The 16,027-nt window shown below is 43.0% G+C and overlaps 2 protein-coding genes and 1 pseudogene across 2 annotated transcripts in view; 1 reads left to right on the forward strand and 2 right to left on the reverse strand.

Annotated features, from left to right (window-relative positions):
- GUCY1B1 (guanylate cyclase 1 soluble subunit beta 1) overlaps positions 1-11,217 on the reverse strand; it is a 52,888-nt gene extending 41,671 nt beyond the window's left edge. Inside the window, exons 1-2 of the mRNA XM_062199453.1 lie at positions 11,133-11,217; positions 10,508-10,581 (exon numbers count right to left, since the gene is read on the reverse strand). Coding sequence (XP_062055437.1) covers positions 10,508-10,581; positions 11,133-11,135 — 77 coding nt within the window. The 5' untranslated portion in view covers positions 11,136-11,217. The remainder of the gene's footprint in view (positions 1-10,507; positions 10,582-11,132) is intronic.
- The window catches only part of LOC133765234 (ATP-binding cassette sub-family E member 1-like), a 1,116,285-nt gene that overhangs the window by 200,627 nt on the left and 899,631 nt on the right, over positions 1-16,027 (forward strand). The window lies entirely within an intron of this gene.
- LOC133765763 (small ribosomal subunit protein uS11-like) lies at positions 14,435-14,886 on the reverse strand (annotated as a pseudogene).

Consider the following 16,027-nt stretch of genomic DNA (forward strand, 5'->3'; position numbering starts at 1 on the left):
GTCATCTTCTGCGGCTTTCCCAGGCCATAAGCAGAGAGAAGGATATGAAGAGGAGCAGCTGGGAATAGAACTGTTGCCCATATGGAATGCCAACATCGAAAGCAGAGCCTTAGCCTATTGTGTCATAGCACCAGCCCCAATTTTTTGGTTTTTGTTTTTTGTTTTTTAAATATAGGAATATAACATATAACAAATGGCAGTATTTCTCATAATTCCATACTTAGGACGTATTCCCTAATTCTAATACGTGAACATACAAAATTAATATTTTCACAAGTTCCTGCTATTGTACACTCTTCCAGTGAGCTAAGTATATTATGAGGACTGCTCATTTTTTAGGTCTAAGTAAATTCATTTGGGTGACAAATTTATTTGCACACTTTTTGTATGCGCTACATCGTTAACTCTTCAGATACATTGTTCAGCTTTCAGGGCAATGTGATTTTCCATCAAAGTGTGAAAATGGGAGCACCTAAATACAGGTTTGTTGAAAATACAGTCTCCTAATAAGATCTGTTCTCAGATTGGAAAGGTCAACAATCACCCAGCAGTCAACCCAGCAACCAGAGCTCCAAGTTCGCTTACCCTGTAAACAACATTATCAGGACACACACTGCTCTTAGAAGCACTATGCAGATGTTGTCCTGACAAACCCTGGGATGGCCCACTGCAATGAGCTGGAAGGGTATCATGCATGCTGCCTTGTGTACATTTTTAATGTTAAAATCTCCTATTATAAACCACGGAAAATAATGGTACATAAGATGTAAAAAATTAAAACTTCATATTGCTTTTCTCTAAGCATCTGCAAAGCATGAATTGCCTGTGAGTTTTCAACACCCCCATCTAATAATTCCCAGTCAGTCTAAACCCCCAAAGCGAGAGATTCTCCTTTGAGGAAGCTGCTGAGCGGATGCGCTGGCCCTTCAAGTCCAGTTACAGCCTCCTGCTTAGACCCTTTTTCAGTTGGCAAAGTCAGTCCTTCAATGCCAACGTGTTCACTCACACGAGCACTGTAAACCGTAACAATATGTTCTTGGGAGTCACACACATAGCTTCTCAGTTCTAGGCAAAGCAACCTCACTGAATATATGATTGCATTTTGTTTTCCTAACTGTGACCCGAGTGGGACAAGAAATGACTGTACAATAAGTTCCCATTTTAAAAACATCTCCACAAATACTTCAAATGAGTCATTTTCAGGAGTTTCACCAGACAAATGGATTTACTTTAGGTTCTTGTACAGGCACTTCATCTGTAACTCTTATATAACCTGCCCCAAATTTCCAGGGCTCTGAGTTTCTTTAGTAGATGCGTTAGTTGGTGAATAAAGTTACTTTTAAACATACTGTAGTCAAAACCTCTTGTAACAGGGCTTGAACACCCCATGAAAATAAAAACAAAAACAGGCAGTGCTAATAAACAGATGAATTATTCACGTTCTTGTTAACTTGGTTATCTTGGAAAAGAGAAGGTTACAGGTCCTTCTCTTTGGGAGAAACCACATAATATGATAATTACCAGCCTACTCTGTCCAAATCACTGCTCCGATAATTAATAGCTGAGTGGTCGGAGCCAGGTTGTCTTAAAGTCTTTTTTAAAGTCTTTATGCCTCCACTCTGTTATTTGTAAAATGAAGATAATGAGCGCATCTATTTTTTATGGTGGTTGTGAGGATTAAGTGATGTAAGAATAAAGCACTTAGGCTGTGGCTGCAGAACCATGTGGTAAGTGTCCAATATATATGAGCTATTACACTCAAAATGGAATGACAGGGTGAGCATTTCCATCTGGTTTTCAAGTTTAATTTCAGTATTACAAACATTTATCTACAGTCCATGACATTGACTTTAAACAGCACTGCACATACCTGCCTTTTAGAGATTTGCTAAAGGATTCAATCGCATCCTGAATCCAATCCAATAACTGTCTTTTGATTAATGAAATGGGCAGTAAGCAACAGCATTCTTAAGCCTTCCAATACATCCACATATGATGTGAGACACATAGAACTCTGGCCCCTCCAAAAGGAAATGCTATAATTTACTGTTGTAGCTTCTGCCTTTTACTGATAAAAGAAATGTCCATTTTGTGTAGCAATGTGACTATAGCTAACAAAACTAAAATATGTCCCTAAAATTAGCCAAAACAGATTTTACGTGTTCTCATACAGGAAAGATGGGCAACTATGTGAGGGCATGGGTATGTTAATTAGCTTGATTGTGGTGGTTATTTCACAGTCTACAGCAAACGTCAAGTTCCTACAAATTAAATACATATAATTTTTTGTTCTTAATTATGTGGCAATAAAGCTGGGATGGAAAGAAATGTGTACTTCAACAGGGCTTGTATTTTATTAATCGTGGTTAAAGGTAACACCATTCTGACATAAATTCTGGTTACAGAAAAACCATCTTGATGAATATGTGTGTGGTGTATTCTCTGGAAACCAAAAATATGGAAGATATGCAATTTATGAATAAATATTCATATATATATATGAGAGAGAAACAGAACTTGGTAAAGGGTCTACTACCTACTCCTATATGAGGAGTAGGCTCATGGAAAACACTTACTGTGAATAAATGATGAATAGATTAAAAATTGTTTTGAACTAAAGTAAGCTTTTGTATTTAATTTTTTTCTCAAAAACTTTTGGAATTACATTCATAGGGGTGTGTGTATGTGTGTGCATATATGTATTTGGGGAGAGAGGGGGAGGGAAGAGAACACTCTATCAGGCTCTCTCCTAGGCAATAGTTAATGGAGACTAGAGTGTGCTGAGGCAGGACAAATATTAATTAAATGGTACAGAAACATAATTCTACTCTTTTACATATACAGTGTTGGGGGGCACAATTTGGGCAGTGAGAGAAGGCTCCCTTGAGAATTAACATTTGTTCTGACATCTCAATGTCGAAAAGTATTAATGCTTGTAGGAGTTGCGAGAGAGGAGAAAAGACCCTTCCTAGCACAGGTATGTCACTCTGACACATCCAATATCTCAGAATGAGGGGCCAGCACCGTGGCGCAGTAGGTTAATCCTCCGCCTGTGGTGCCAGCATCCCATATGGGCGCCGGTTCAGGTCCCGGCTGCTCCTCTTCTAATCCAGCTCTCTGCTATGGCCTGGGAAAGCAGTGGAGGATGGTCCAAGTGCTTGGGCCCCTGCACCTGCGTGGGAGACCCGGAGGAGGTTCCTGGCTCCTGACTTCGGATCGGCGCAGCCCTGGCCTTTGCGGCCATCTGGGGAGTGAACCAGTGGATGGAAGACCTTTCTCTCTGTCTCTGCCTCTCACTGTCTGTAACTCTACCTCTCAAATAGATAAATAAAAATCTTTTTAAAAAAATCTCAGAATGGTTGAGGACCTAAAAAGTGGCCAGTGAGGCTAGAGTGCTAAAGGAAAGTAGGATGCATAAACCACAAAGTCTATGTTTGGGTGATTTGAAGGTTGACCATAAGAATTTGAATTTAGCAGCAATTTAGTATTTCATGATTCAACAGTGAATGGCAAGTGGATCAGAATATGCAATAGAAAAAAAAAAAAACCACAGTACCAAAAGAGTACAATGAATATTGTGGTGCAGGCATTATAGCATAATGGGTTAAGCCTCCTGCAACAGCACTGGCAACCCATCAGAGCAACAGTTCGAGTATGAGTGCTCTGTTTCCAATTCAGCTCCCTACTACTGTGCCTGGGAAAGCAGCAGAGGACGGCCCAAGTTCTTAGGCCCCTACACGCACCTGGGAGGCCAGGATGAAGCTGCTGGCTCCTGGGTTCAGCCAGGTCCTGCCCAGGCCATTGTGGCTATTTGAGGAGTGAACCAACAGATGAAGACCTCCCTCTCCTTTTCCCTCTCCCCCTCCCCCTCTCCCTCCCTTTAACTCTGCCTTTTGAATAAATAAGATAAATCTTAAATAAATAAATAACAAATGCTGCAGAACCTTGAACATTGACTAGAAACCTATCTAACCTCAATGATTTTGATACAGTTTGATACTGGAAAAGGTGTTCCACTCTACTAGGCACAACAGTAGAGAATCCACAACCATTGCCCCCCACAGCTTCCTGTTTACTAGACAAGGAGTTAACATTGCAAGTGGAAAAGCTGCAGGTTCTCACACGTTCTGAGTTGTCACCCTCTAAATGGGCCAGTTCAGATTTCTTTATCGTGTTCATTTCCTTAAGAATATCTTCCTGTCGACATCTGCACCGTTTCAACCTGTAACTATCACTTGCCAGCACACTAAAGAGAAACACTTGCTAGTGTGGCTTATTCTGGAGACAGGTGAGCACGTAGACAGGACATTTTTCTTGCAAATGGCAATGTCTAATTAATATTTGCCATAACTAGTTATGGGAATATGAAGCGTGAAAATACACACTTTCTGATCTCTCTCCTAGTGCTCAACATAATGTGCAAAGATCTTGCTCTGATAAAACCAAACTTTTTATTTACATACACAGACCTATTTGGACTAGCACAAATAACATCAAACACTAGTGAGCTTATCAAGTTAAACACTAAGCTTACCTCTCTAACTGGAAGATCTTTCTACAGAAACGCAAGTTCCTAACCATGATCTGGTCTATCTATTTTCAGTATAAATATTTTCCAGGTGGGAAATGAATATGGTTCTTGGTCTATCTATTTTCAGTATAAATATTTCCCAGGTGGGAAATGAATATGGTTCTTGTGTATGTTTACTACATTAGCTCTTATTTTCTAAGTTGGCTTAAAAGAAGTATCAAACTTGACTCTCGAATAGCAGGGTTGGAGTTCTGACTCTTTAGCTTCCTATATATAATTCCCTTCAACAGTCATTTAACCTGTTGGAAATTCAGCAGTGTTAAATAAAATAAAGAAAACTGGGGCTGGCATTGTGGCATAGCAGCTAAGGCCATTGTCTGCAAAGCCAGCATCCCATATGAGATCTGGTTCGTATCCCCTCTGCTCTACTTCCAAGCCAGCTCCCTACTAATGCTCCTGGGAAAGCAGCAGCAGATGGCCCAAGTGCTTGGGTCTTTGCACCCATATGGCAGACCTGGAAGATGCTACTGGCTCCTGGCTTTGGTCTGGCCTAGCCTTGGCCATTGTGGCCATTTGGTGAGTGAGCCAGCAGATGGAAGATCTCTCTGTCTCTGTTAATAATATTCCTTCCAAATAAATAAAATAAATCTTAAAAAAAGATAGAAAACTAAAAGTATTGAGCTAGAAAGCCCTTTCTTATTTCAAGTAGATGTTGTAACACTCAGTTGAAATTACAGAGATGAAAGGACTGGGAATTTTAAGTAGCTTCATTACATAAAATATCATTAACATCTTAAAACATGCATAGACATTCATATTTAAGCATAGATGCAGGAATGTGTAGAAATTTATTTCATATCTTCACGGTTATGAAATTCTGCTTAAAACGTGGCAAATTTTGGTGCTACACTATTTTGTTTGTTTTAACTTGCTTGGGTAAAATGAGTATTAAGAGCATATGTCGCATTGCCAAACAACGAACACGGAACGGGGGTAGGGAAGTGGCAGAACTGATTTCTAAGCAGAACATCAGCAGAAGAGCAGCAGGATGGAGAGGAACAAGGCAAGTCAGACCCAAACGACCTGGCTGAGGGCTGTTAGAGCTACTGGAGGGAAGGTGGTAGAGGGTGAAGATGAGGAAGAGAGACTGAAAGGCGCTGTGTATGCAGTGTGTGGGTACCAGCTGTATGGAACGGCTGAGAAAAAGAATCATGACCAATACCAGTGAAGTTATCACCTACTCCAGAGTGATAAGGAGGTATTTAAACTGATGTGCACTTTCAGGAGCTCAGGGGTGGACAAGCAGCTGGTCTAACAGTTATGAGGCTGGGTAAGAAGCTCCTTCCCCACACCAGCGTTTCTGGGTTCAGTTCAAGCTCCTAAGCAGCTAAGGAAGACCTTGGAAGGCAGCAAAGATGGCTCAATTGGGAGACCTGGACTGTGTTCTAGCTCCTGGATTCTGCTGGCTCAGTCCTGCCTGTTGCTCTCTCTCTGCTTCTCAAATCTGCTTCTCAAATTAAAAAATAATTGTAGAAAAACGGAATGAAACAAAAGGTCTACTTTTGGCAAGTATTTTAAAATTCAAGCATAGGTATTTCACAATATGCATTTTCTAGAACTTTTTGAGGATTGCTCATATGCATGGATTTCAATTTTTGCACCAAAATAAACTTATCTTGTAATATCATTTCCATGAACATTTTGAACATTTTGAAGTATCTGGGTCTGTGTCAAAAAAGGGAGCTCCATGTGTCTCAGGTGAGCTTGGGATTGAAAACCTCTGATTCTAGGTAAAATTAAAAACAATAACTACCACTTATTAAGCAGTTATTTTTCAAGAACTGAAAAATTTTTAAGTATTTTGCAACACTATATATAAGTATTATATTTTTAAGTATTTTACAACACTATAAAATAAGTATTATCTTTCCCTTTTGTTATAGAGGCTTATAAAGTTTAATTCTTTACATATTATTTAATTGTGTATTTGAAAGGCATAGCAAAAAGGAGGGTGTGCATGGGAAGTGGGGAAGGGAGATATTCTACAGGCTAGCTCACTCTCCAAATAGCCAAAACAGCCAGATCTGGGACAGGCTGAAGCCAGGATCCAGGGACCCATCCATGTTTCCTTTGTGTGTGGCAAGGGCACAACCACTTGAACCATCTTCCTCTGAATTCCCAGACACTTTATCAAGAAGATGGATTGGAAGTGGAGCAGCCAGAACTCAAACCAGCACTCTGACATGGGATGCCAGCAGCGGCTTAATTCACCAGAGACTTGGAAGGCTTAGGGAACTTGGAAAGTCACAAAGCTAATTTATGGTAAAGCATTTGCTTGTTGGAACCATGATGCATAATTTGTGATTAGCAGATTCAATTAGACATATTAATTTCCAAACTAGCAGATCAGTATATGCTATGCAGCAGTCAAAATGTTTCCACATTGAGTTACAGGCCGGAAAAATAAAACTTAAAAAACAATAAGGCTAAAAATATCTTGATATCTCCAGACTTTTTGTTGAAGTGACGGATTACATCATTCTTTTTTCTAACCTCAGTGCCTACAACAGACTATGCCCATTCAAGATAAGCTTAACAAAGAACGAAAGAAAATGAATCAATGAATGAAAAAATATGCTGTCTTGCTGTAAGTAAATCAGATAAAGCCATCCTAAACAAATATGTATTCTTTACCCAATGGAAGATAAGGGCCAGCCTCCTATTTTTACACTATGTAGACTTTAATACTTAAAAACAATTTTAAATTTATTTTTTGGCCTTTCAACCCTAGGCGAATAGCTTTCAGGTGTTTTGGTTTATTTACTAATTTTTAAGTAAGACTTTATTCACCTTAGGATTTCCAGGTTTTCAAATCCATCTTTAGATGGATGCATATGTTCCAGTGAAATTAAAAAGCTGACACTTAAATCCAACAATCTGATGCCTGATAAGCTCAGCCAAGGCTGATACAAGGATAACAGAGATGATTATGTCAAGGGGCTCTGTCAACAGTAAAAATCCTGCCTTCAGTTTCTAAATCAATAGTTGGTTTTTCTCATCCTTTAGGAACCATGGCCTCTTCAAAGAATCATCTGAAAATCAAACGGAAATCCACAATAGAATACTGGAAGTAGATTCAGAAATCTCTCTGGCTTTTTCACGTTTATTATGGGGCTAAATCAGTGCTTGGCTAACTTGTGGTCTATGGGTCAAATCGAGCCCACTGCTCAATTCTGCCTGGTGCAGGAACTAACAATGATTTTTACATTTTTGCATGTCCACATTCTAGTATCTAGATAGCTACATAACATCCTCAATTCTGACTTAGCCTGCAGCAGTGCCTAACACACTCACTATCTGTCCCTTTAAGAGGGAGCTGCTGGTCTTTTGATCTAGATGATTTTTCTTTTTCTTAAAAAGAGGAATTTAAAGCCCTTGTGAAACAGTTATATTGTTGGTTAAGAGTGTAAGTGGACACTGAGTTTATAATGAAGCATTTTTGGCTCTCATCCACTAAGAATTTTCTGTCTGGACTCTGTTACTTAGGGCTTTATTTGTCATTAAATGTTTGGCATCCTTTCTCATGAAGGATGGATGGCCATTTCCTGAAAAACCAAAAAAGTATTATATAAAATTTTATAAACATCAATTTAGATAGTTTCTCACAAACCAAAAGAGAAGATAAGGAGTTTGGTACTTACTGAAACAAACAAGCAAAAAATCATTTCCTCCTATATCTAACATCTCATAAAAAGCTAAAACTGAAAATATCTTGGGCCAGGGACTGCAGGAGTCTCCCCTGGAGTGGAGGGTGGGTGGGGAGGAAAGATCAGAGCCACTCAAGGAGCGTTTTTTCAACTATACTGGGGGCAATTTCTCCTTCCCTGCTCCCAGCCAGTGAGAATCTCTGCTGCATTAAGCAAATGATCTTCCAGCAAGAGATCCCTCCCGGGTCCTGGGCTGAAAACAGGAGCAGCTTTAATCGCCTCAAGGCAGAAAGCTGAACCAGATTCTACAGCCCAGACAGTAAACTCCACCCAAGACAGGCTGGGATCCTCCAAAAGGATGCTCAGACAAAACAAGAACCAAAATTAACATCTGAATTTCCACGCTAGTTTGTCAGTATTTCTTTGACCTAGGCACAACCTTTGAAGTATTTTGATGGGAAAATATCAACAGGTTGCCTCTTTTTTACCAAGAAAAAATATGTTTAGATGACTAGAATTGTCATTGTTTAAACAAATTAAAGATAATGATTGAGGCTAGTGACAGGTAAACTGGTGAGTTAAAAGATACTGGTGTTTAATTAAAATGTACCAAGTTATTTTTGATATAGAATACAACAGTGTTAATATGATTTGGTAGTTAAGTGTTCATGGATGTTATTTGTGTTTTCAGAAATTTTGATCTTCTTTGGAGAAGACATTACAATAAGAACAAATTTCTTGATAATTTAATTGTTTAAAGTTTCAGATATGTATTTCCACCAAGTACAATTTTTCATCTCTATATTTACAAATGATTTAAACTGGAAAAGGGCAGGACACACATTCTAAATCTGGCTAAGTTATGTAAGGGCTGTCTAATCATAGTAAACAGTCATCTTTTACCATACTCTCAATATTCTAAACTATGGCACATCCATCAGGAAATCTCAGAATTCCTTTCTTAGAGATGAGAACACTCACATGCGGAATAGGTTTGTTGGTTTCATAAATTCACAAAGGGGCCATAAAACTATCCTATACTTAAAATCTTGCTCTTGATGTCTGCCTTCTCTGTAACTGCCTACCAAGCAAAATAAAACTTGTAATGGTATTTATAAGGTGGACAGCAAATTCCAATCTCTAACCTCTAGTGTTCAGAGGCTCATTTGACACAACCACGTGACTGCCAAATCTCAGCCTTGCCTTAAAGAAGCATCCTGTGAGTAACATAAATGGCTTAGAGAACGTGTAAGAAACGTCCAGGAAGAGGACAAGTGGCATTCTAGCCATTAATTTATAACCCTGGTCATTATAACCCATGAAAAAGACAGCTCTAAGAAATCACTATTGTGCACAATAAGGCACGTTAGAATTGATTGCTGTTAACTGCAATGTGCTGAGGGAGAAAAAAAAAAAAAAGCCATGGAAGCTATCTACTGGAGATAAGAAAATGCAATCAGAAAGTACAGGAATCGGAGCACAGAACAGCAGTGTGTTCCCATCTGTTCCACCAGGTAACACTTCCCTCTACCTCTGTTAGAATTCAAGAGCACAATTTCTGCTCTCATAGGAAAATCCGTGAATTTCTATATATGGAAAAGCTCCACGTGCTTGGAGAGGCGATGACCCAGCAGGTTCAAACCCTCAGGTGGGTGTGGTATTTCCTGTCAGATTCCAAGTCCAGGGCTCTAAGCTCTGGACAAACCAGGAGCCAGAACTGCCAAGGCCTCATCACAGCAGAAAAACAGGACAGGGGAAATTCAAGAGAAAACGTTTCAATTTCACTTTAATGCAGAATGAATCAATGCGTTGGCCTCGGTGGCGATGGAGAAAAAGCCGCTGCGTTCGATTCGGCATTCCCAACTTGGCACCTCTGCAAGGTGTGCCAACCGCAAAGGTGCCTCGGTCTTCCCTGGGCGTCCACGGCCTCTGCACACGCGACCCTCCCCATCTCCGCGTGGGCGCCGACCCGCCCGCGGGGCCTGGGAGCAGCCAGGGCGCTGGCAGCGCGTTCCCACGCTCAGGCCGGGTCACAAGGCCGCGGTGACCCCAAGGGGCTCCTTTCCGCCGCTCCCGGCCTCCGGAGCGTGGGAGCGCGGCTGCAGCGGGAGCGCCGGGCGGAGGCCTCTCCGCGGAGATGCGCGCCCGCGGCCCCGCCGGGAGGCAGAGGCGGCAGCGGGGCGCGGCAGGGCGCACGGGGGGCGTCCCCCGGGGGTCCTCCAGAGCGAGGCGCGCACGCAGGGCCCCGGGCCCGGGGCCTGGCACTTACTTGATGTCTTCCCACACCTCGGGGCCGTAGTTGCGGATCACCAGCAGCTCCAGGGCGTGATTCACAAATCCGTACTGAGGGCAGAGGGGGAAACGCGAGGGTCAGGGAGCCGCTGTGGGCGGGAAGGGGCTCGCGGGCAGGACCCCTGCGTCGGCTCCCACCGCGCTCCTGCCACCCCTTACCGCGACCCCCGCCCGGCTCAGCTCCCTGAGCGGTACCCAGCACGGCCGGGGCTGCCATCCCAATCCCAGCAGGGGCAAGTCGTCCCCGCCAGCCTCCGCGCCACCCCCACGCCATCCTCCCAGCCTCGATCACCTGTCACCGCTCCGAGACAGCGGGGCAGAGCCGGGACGACCCCGAGCCGCCCACACCCGCAAGGGCCGCTCCGGCCGCACCTGCCCTGGCCGAGCCCGGGGACCCGCGGTCCTGCGCAAAGGACCCGCGGCGGCAGCAGAGGCTCCGATCGCCCTTCGACCCCTCGCGTCCCCACCGCCCCAGTCCCGATGGACGCGGGCGGAGCGGCGGCCGGAGCGGCGCTCCTCCGGCCCTGGCGGCGCGGCCGGTTCCCTCCAGCAGCCCGGCCCGGCCCCGGGTCGCGGCGTGCGGCGCGGCAGAAAGCACTCACCATGGTACCTGCGCCCGGAGCCCGGAGGGCAGCCCCCACGCAGACGCACAGTCGCAGGGACCCGGGCAGCAGCCGCGGCAGCCACAGCGCAAGCCGGCCGGGGCGGCAGCACCGAGCCGGAGCGAGCGCAGCGGCCTCGGCCCGCCCTGATTGCCACCTCTTCCCGGCCAATAACGAGTCGAGCCGCGGGAGGCCGGGCAGTGCCTACCAGTTTCCAGCCAATCAACGACAGAGGAGGGAATTCGGATGCTCCCGAGGCGGCTTCGCTCCAGTGCCTTCCCGCCCCCGCCCGGTGACAAGGCCTTGGTTTGAGGCCGTGACGACGAGGATGCGTAAGTCCCAGCTGCTTGCCGTGCCAGGATAAGGTGCCTCGCGCCCCCTCCCACGCCACACGTGTTCTTATGCAGGGGCCTGCTCTCAGGCTTAGCAAAAAACTAAGTGGAGAGGACTCTGTGTGTGTGTGTGTATGTGCGCGCGCACACACGTTGCAACAGAGAAACCTTAAAAGGAATATGCCCCCAGGATCAGCATCTTCACGGTTTTGGGTGGCCTTGCCGATAAACTGTTCCTTTGTGGTTTGATCACACGTGTGGCAAATTAGAAGTTGCTAACACTGAGCTTACCACCGCTTGCCTTTAGTCATGGAGACGGGTTGAATGAAGCACCTAAAATTTCCAGGAATATGATTTGGTGAACAAAATGTCAGTATCAGCTCTGCCCCTTGCTAGACCGGACAATCCAGCGAGGTGGGGCGATTCATCCCTGGGGCGGGGTTGAGGGTACCGATCCTAGGTCATGTCCAGGTGCCCTGATTCTGCGTGATTGGACTCTCTAGAACTGGCTACTGCTGCTGTGTCTCGAAGGCAGTTGGTGAACTGAGAAAGGCCCAGTACAAAGAAAGGCCACGGAGACGTTGAATTACTCTATCCCCGGTCTATATTCTGTTTGGATCAGTTAATGCACCACGGTGTGCAGGTGAGAGAGTTAAAAGCTTTTGTGCCTGAGGCGTCTGTATTGGTTGTTGTGGAGAAAGTAATTAGATCTCAGGGAGGTCGCCTGTCACAAATGGACTTAAGAAGGACAGTATTTTAGGATATGAGTAGTATGCTGTGAGAACAATCTCAACATGGTTTAGAGAGAACACTAAGACAATAAAATTGTACTGGAATCAGCAGGAAGGGAGATATGTTGAAAGATAACTTATACAGAAATAGCGATCAAACCAAAAAGCAAAACAATAAACGACTCACAAAAATCCCCATCAGTGGTGGAGTGACTAGTCTTTCATGAAAAGAACAGCTTTTAGATTATAGAAAGTTGTCAGTATTTAATATTAGCCCCTTATGTTTTAACCATTAAAATGGCTCATTACTCCATGCGACCATGAAAAGGTGTGAGGGCGGCTAAATATGTAAGGATATAGAAAGAGACATTGCTAGATACATCAAAGACTCAGAAAGTAGTCACCTTCAATTTCTTAATGGTTTTGCAGAACAAAGTCACAAGAGAACATAGGAACACACTTTGCTATAAAAGCTACCTCTGGGAAATGCACAGGAAAATGTTGCAATGGCTATTGTCTTTATTGAGAGCCAAGATTTTTCCTTTTTCTGTATTTTTTTCTCCAGTTAGATGTAATAATTTTTAATAGGTCAAAAAGAATTTTTTTAATCGTGTCTCTACCTGTGCTCCTTTGCACTGCAGTGGAGCCATCCAGAGCCTCAGTCTGCATTGTGTTCTGGAGTGTGTTATTCTCTGGGCTGAAAAATTGGAAAAGTTCTCTTGGAGAAAGATGCTAGAGGGAAAAGAAGGGTGCATGTTCCTGTAAAACACACACACACACACACACAGTGTCTCACTCAGATTTCCAACCTCAACGTTCCTCTATGCAAGAACTGTTTATGCACTTATTATCCTTTATCCAATACATATTTGCACCAAATCAGGGCTGCCTTTTGTTTGAACCCCAAGATGCTACAAAGGATATAATGTTCATGGGGAGAAGGGTGTCCACCAGTCACGGAAGAGCCCTAAAGGTGCAGTGATTTGCTTCTCCATGTGCCCTACCTATTGTGAGCCCTGTTGAACAAGAAGCATAGAATAATATCATGCAGTGGATTATGTCATACGAGTATTCTCAGAAACAATAACTTGCATTCTTCTTGTATGTCCCAAGCTTAGCAGAATCAATTAAAGAGGAAAAGGAGGAGCTTAGAGAATGCCTTAACCAGCTCTAAAGTCAACACTAACTATTTGAAGATCAGTCTAATGAATGAAAAATAAATAAATAAAAGGCAATATGGAGCTATCAGAAATGTCAGCTGATATGACTCATATTTTCAAACAATAAAAATAAAACTGTCCGGAAAGTTAGATATTAAAAGTATCATAACCATTGTTTTCAAGGATTTTTCCAGTTGATGTGAAAATACCAAACCTTAGTTTGGGTATATAGGGGCACCTTTTAGCAGGGTGTTCTCAGGTCTCTGCACGTATTTTTCAGGGCTTTGGTATTTTGCCGATTTTTTTTTTTTCTATCACAGAATCAAGACTTCTGTTTTTGGAGCATTTTTGGGAGTAGCATGTTCTTTAATTTCATCAATTCCTTTCAGTGTATCTCAGAACTTCAGGTGCCAGTATTGCATAGGCTCATGGTAATAATCATTGTGACTTCTGCTATACAATCACCCAATACTTGAAATGATTGGATCAGAATGCTTTCAAGTGAAGAAAAGGGTATGATGTTGTAAATAACACATTCTGGGATGCAGATCTGGATCAGTGGGAAATAAGAAATCAAAAAGGTTCAATAATAAAGATCGCTGAAAAGTTGGTATTCAGGTTTCTTTTTAGTTTGCAAATTAATTGTCAGTCTAGCTATGTGAAAAAGCTGTTATTAAATATCAAAAGAAATATTTTAAAAATATTTATTTATTTATTTGAGAACTAGAGACAAACAGAGATAGACAGAGAGTTCCCATCTGCTTATTTACCTCCCCAAATGCTTGCAACAGCCGAAGAAGTGCAGGGCTTGCAGCCATGAGCCAGGAACTTCTGGTTGGCAAGGACACGACTATTGGGGCCATCTTCCGCTGCCTTCCAGTGCACATCAGCAGAAAGCTAGATTCAGGAACCGAAGTCAAGCCCTGAATCCAGGTGCTCCAACATGGGATGTGGACGTCCCAACTGGCATCTCAGCCAGTGCATCAAATACTCACTCCAAGAAGCGCTTTTTAAAGTTACCTTTTTTTTTTTCCGTGATAACAGTTTATTCACAGAAAACATAATGTGGGGAGTCTTGTTCACAGGGCTTGACCAGGCCAAGCCCCCTTCCTGTGGGTGCTGTCAGAGGGGATGGGCTGACATTCTTAACTTGCTCGATTTTCATCCCCAAGCAGGTAAGGGCCCTGAGAGCTGGCTGGGTCCCTGCTCCAGGAGTCTTGGTCCTATTTCTTCCTGTGGCCTGGAGTTTGATGTGTAGGGCAGTGAGGCCCAGCTCCTTGCACCTCTGGGCCATATCGTGGGCAACAACATGGCACCACATGACAAGGATTCATCTCAGGCCACCTTCACCTTCACCCGACCAGTCACTCAGCAGATGGTTTCTTTATGAGAGATCAGTGACGTGGACAGAGGTGTCACTGAAGCCCATAGAGATGTGGCACTCACCAACAACTTCCTTTCCTTCAGCCACTCCAGGCCCAAGGCTCATGACCCGTTCTTCCTTCTTTTCCTGCCCCTTGCTAGGTGCCATTTCTGCACATCTTCACCCGACTCCACCACCGGAAAGAGAGGGAGTAAAATCACTTTTTCTACACCAAAGCTTTTTAAGTGTTTTTCTTGCCATAAGATGTACAAATAAAAATAAAATCAGTCTCATATTATATATATATATGTATATATGCACTTCCTTATAGAGTTAATCATTATGTATATTATAAATGCTTTATGCTTCTGGAGTCAGTTGATTGAGATAAAAAAATTTGGGGGCAGCACTGTAGTGTGGAAGGCTAAACATCTGCCTGCAACACCAGCATCCCACGTGGGCACCCGTTCGATTCCTGGCTGCTCCACTTCCTATCCAGCTCTCTGCTATGGCCTGGGAAAGCAGCAGAAGATGACACAAAGTGCTTGGTCCCCTGCATCCACATGGGAGACCTGGATGAAGCTCCTGGCTCCTGGCTTCAACCTGGCCCAACCCTGGCCATTATGGCCATTTGGGGGAGTGAACCAGTGGATGGAACATTCTCTCTCTCTCTCTACTTCTCTCTCTGTATCTCTGCCTTTGAAAAAAAAAATGAATCTTTAAAAAAAAAAAAAACCTAACTGTTCTTCTGTTAGCCACAGTGCAAACTTATACATGAATAGGAGATATTATCTGTTTTATTTTTGGTAAGAAGTGGTATACTATGATTATATTGATTATGCTACAAAAGACATTTTAGATCACTGAGAGGTATTTGATCATGGAAAAGTATTTTAGAGGTCATTTAATCAAGCACTTTTCCTGAATCAGGAGACCCCTTTATGTGCCTTGTATATTAGGGAACAATGAGAAATTAAAATCTTAGGCAATAATTAATAGTAATGAATTTTTGTCCTTCAGAAATCCTGCAGGATTTAAGGTTCCCATAAAATCAGAGTGAAATATACTTTCTTATAATCTCATTCTGTGATAACTGGAATCTGGTGTTTGAGTTGTTGGTTTGTGTACCAAAAGCATTTTCTAACTTAAAAGTTTCTAGATAGTGCATTAAAATGTTGCTCTTTTTTTTTTTTTTTTTTTTTTTTTGACAGGCAGAGTGGACAGTGAGAGAGAGACAGGTCTTCCTTGTCTTTTCTCTCTGTCTTTCTCTCACTGTCTAACACTGCCTGTCCAAAAAAAAAAATTAAAT

The sequence above is a fragment of the Lepus europaeus genome, chromosome 8 (genome assembly GCF_033115175.1).
Source record: "Lepus europaeus isolate LE1 chromosome 8, mLepTim1.pri, whole genome shotgun sequence".
Taxonomy (NCBI): domain Eukaryota; kingdom Metazoa; phylum Chordata; class Mammalia; order Lagomorpha; family Leporidae; genus Lepus; species Lepus europaeus.